The following is a 3,209-nucleotide window of genomic DNA, read 5'->3' as shown; positions in this document are numbered from 1 at the left end:
TCCTGCTGAAACCCTTGTGCCTGTTTAACCCTGATGAGAGAAGACCCTCCAGAGCGGCCGTGTCAGAGCCTGTCAAGGGAGGAGGTGCCAGGATGCTCAGGCCGGGTGGCCCCAGCCCTTCCTCCCCGCCCACCGTGCTGTCACCCTACCTGAGCCCCTTGAGCCCTTCCAGGGAACCTCGCACAGGGCACAGCTACATAAACATACAAACCAAACCAACAAGAAACTAGGTAACAGAAAAGATTATTTCCCCTCCCGCTGGTCTCTGGGTGCAAGGTCTCCTTTGATATTTAAATCAACACTCTCTCTACACCCTGACACAAAAGGCCACCTGCCCTCCAACCACGTAAGCCTAAAGGCACACACTGCTGCAAACCCCACTGCGTTTTGGTCCCCCCGAGTGGTGGTCCTGGCTGGCTGGGCTTCCCCAGGGATGTCTGCAGGGTGAGGGTGACTCAGAATTCCCTTCAGAAGGTTAACAATCCTTCTGAAGCCTTACGTGCTCCACTGCCTTCAATCAAGCCCTGCCCGTCAGTGTACGGTTAACAAAACCGAAAGGCATCTGACTCTGAACCTTCACCCTGGTGTAGTTACTGAGTGTAAAGAAGCTTTCAGAATCAACAAGGGCAACAACCTCTCTCCACAGATGAGATGCTATCACTAACACCGATATCATAAAATGAGAGAACAACAATGGGCTTGCCTAGTCTCTTACACTTAAAAAAAAATCAAAGTCTCTGTTACAAGTAAAAACTACTAAAAGTGACAGTGGTATCCTTTTTACCTCCTTTCCTCGCCCCCCTCCCCTCCTCCCAGGGTACGTCTACCCAGGGGAGAATGTAATTTAACAGCATCCAATAGCCAAGGAGACAGCTCAAAAGCTTCAAGTGAAACAAACAAAAACCCCTAAACAAACAAATAAATTAAGAGTCTTTTTATCTTTATGGAGTAAATACAATGCAGCTACCAATAAAGACCGAAGTCTATAAAATTTCAATGTCCCTAAACATAGGTAAAATGATTTGTATGCGTTATTACAAAAAACAAAACGAAACAAAACAACACGGAAACAAATTAGAACCATTCACAAAGTAGTCAAGAAGGGACGAAGTGCCACGGCCTCTCCACCCCATCTGATTCCCATGACTACAATTCAGCCAGTCCGACAGGCTTCGCCAGGGCCCACTTTCCACCCTATGTGGCTAAAAATGAATCTTACAACCTGAAATACTCCCCCCATTTTTGTCAGCTTGCTTTCCAGACCTTGGATTCAGATGACATTAAAAAGTGTGCATTTTCCTTCAAAGACTTAATATGTATCTAGCATAATGCCCAAGAGACTAATTATGTTCAGTAAACGGTCATTTCAATGTCTTTACAAACCTTTTCCAAGTGGCACCTGCATACCACAAACTCCTGCTTAACAGTCCCTCCAAAGCTTCCACTTTTCATTTCTACCCCTCTTGGTGGGCAGGAAAAGACCACGGTTTCAGCAGAATTGGAAATGGTTTGGTGCCCGAAGACACAAGGCTCATACGTACCCAGGTTTTCTCCTCCCCACACATCCATCATCATGTCATATTTCCCCAGTTCTTCAAAATAGAACTTATCCATCACGAACAACCCTCCAGCAATCATAGGGGTTCTAAAGAGGCAGAGAGGGTAGAAGGGAAGAGAGGGAGAGGTCGACGGTCAAGGTTAGATCGCCAGCATTCTAACGCCAAGGTCAAGCCTACAGGCCGACCTTAAGAACAATAGCACAGCCATGGTCTTTGGCTCAGAGCTCTGGGTGCCCCTCTCTGCTTGACCCCTGCTGTCTTCAAGTGCCCCCCACGCGGATGCTCAGATGCTCCCAAGAGCGAGGGGCTGCGCGGAGCCTCCCTACGAGAGAGCAGCCGCTGGGGCTGGGACACTCGCTGACAGCGCCCTAGGCCGGTGCTCGGCTTTTCTGTGCCGCGGTTTCCTTGGAGGATGACAAACAGAAAGAGGCTAAAGCGCCCAGCGCACGTAGGGAACGCTCGATGATGGCAGCTACCCGTGTCCTTAATCTCATCCCGGGGCAGCTTCCTCCTCTGTTGGACGGGACTGTCATCTTCTCGCATCCCCATCAGCCTGGGGACAGGCCAGTGACAGGACCCCAGCCCTGTGCCTGCGGAGTTGCCATGATAAGTCAGGGTCCCGGGCCGCACGTCTGGAGCTCACTGCTGACGGGGGACAATCGCCGCAGTGCAGACGGCAGCGGTGTCCGCAGGGTTCCCCGTAACCACGCGTCCCTGGGGAGGTGTCCCCACCCCAGCCGGGCGCGGCTCAAAGCCAGCTGGTAGTGAACCCAGTGCTTCCTCCGGGGGACAGGAAGGCGGAGCCCACCGGGGGCGGGCAGGAGGCTCCCACTTGCTGCCCACCGCCTCCCCAGTCCCCGAGGACAGCCCAACACCCCACCCTGTGCGGGAAAACGCTCTATGCCACCAAGACACGAAGGACGTGGAACTGGCAGATTTGACACACGTACATAGAAAAAAATCTCAAAATACTTTACCCTATAATCTGGAGGCAGAGACTCTCCCCTGAGCTAGCACGAGGGGAAACGGGGGTGTGGCTGGAAGGTGAGAGCTCGACTAGGTCCCTAGGGAACATGGGGCCTGCTCTCTCATCTTCCACCCCAGAGAAGGGCACCCGAAGGACGCCTGCCTGCCACTTACTTTATGGGGGCGACCGGGTTCCCCTGCCGGGACCGTCTCTGCTCAGGCGTCATGTAATCCCATTTGAACACCAAGTTCCAGTCAAAGCCTGCTGGTCACAGAAGAGAGGAGAAACACAGGATGCTGTGGGAACAGGCTGTCTGCTCCTGGCACCGCTGTCCCTCACAGCTTAAAAATATTTGGTATTTGGAATGGACTCACTGTAACCCAAACAAAGGAAAAAACAAACAAACAAACAAAAACGAAGCAGAGGGAAGAGAGTGACTGGGGGCGGGGGCAGGGAGACCAGCCGCGAGGACACACTGAAAACTTTCCCCAAGAAGCTTACCCAAAACAGAAGGTGCGGGTCAGACTTTTCTAAAACCAAAATGCATAAGAATAAATGTGAAATAAGAGAACTGGAGTCTATGAGGACATATCCAAGGGCTGTAAGGAGGCGACAAAGAAGAGGGATCGATTTAATAAAAAATCTGCCAGGTGCCCCCGACACGGTCCCAGGGAAGGGACGGC

At 51.9% G+C, this 3,209-nt stretch overlaps 1 protein-coding gene across 1 annotated transcript in view; it reads right to left on the bottom strand.

Annotated features, from left to right (window-relative positions):
• The window catches only part of GALNT2 (polypeptide N-acetylgalactosaminyltransferase 2), a 185,643-nt gene that overhangs the window by 20,781 nt on the left and 161,653 nt on the right, over positions 1-3,209 (bottom strand). Inside the window, exons 9-10 of the mRNA XM_007450597.1 lie at positions 2,700-2,787; positions 1,542-1,645 (exon numbers count right to left, since the gene is read on the bottom strand). Coding sequence (XP_007450659.1) covers positions 1,542-1,645; positions 2,700-2,787 — 192 coding nt within the window. The remainder of the gene's footprint in view (positions 1-1,541; positions 1,646-2,699; positions 2,788-3,209) is intronic.

Source organism: Lipotes vexillifer, unplaced genomic scaffold, assembly GCF_000442215.2.
Source record: "Lipotes vexillifer unplaced genomic scaffold, Lipotes_vexillifer_v1.1 scaffold805, whole genome shotgun sequence".
Taxonomy (NCBI): Eukaryota; Metazoa; Chordata; class Mammalia; order Artiodactyla; family Lipotidae; genus Lipotes; species Lipotes vexillifer.
Note: the sequence above shows the minus strand (reverse complement) of the source record. Positions and strands in the feature narration are given on the sequence as shown.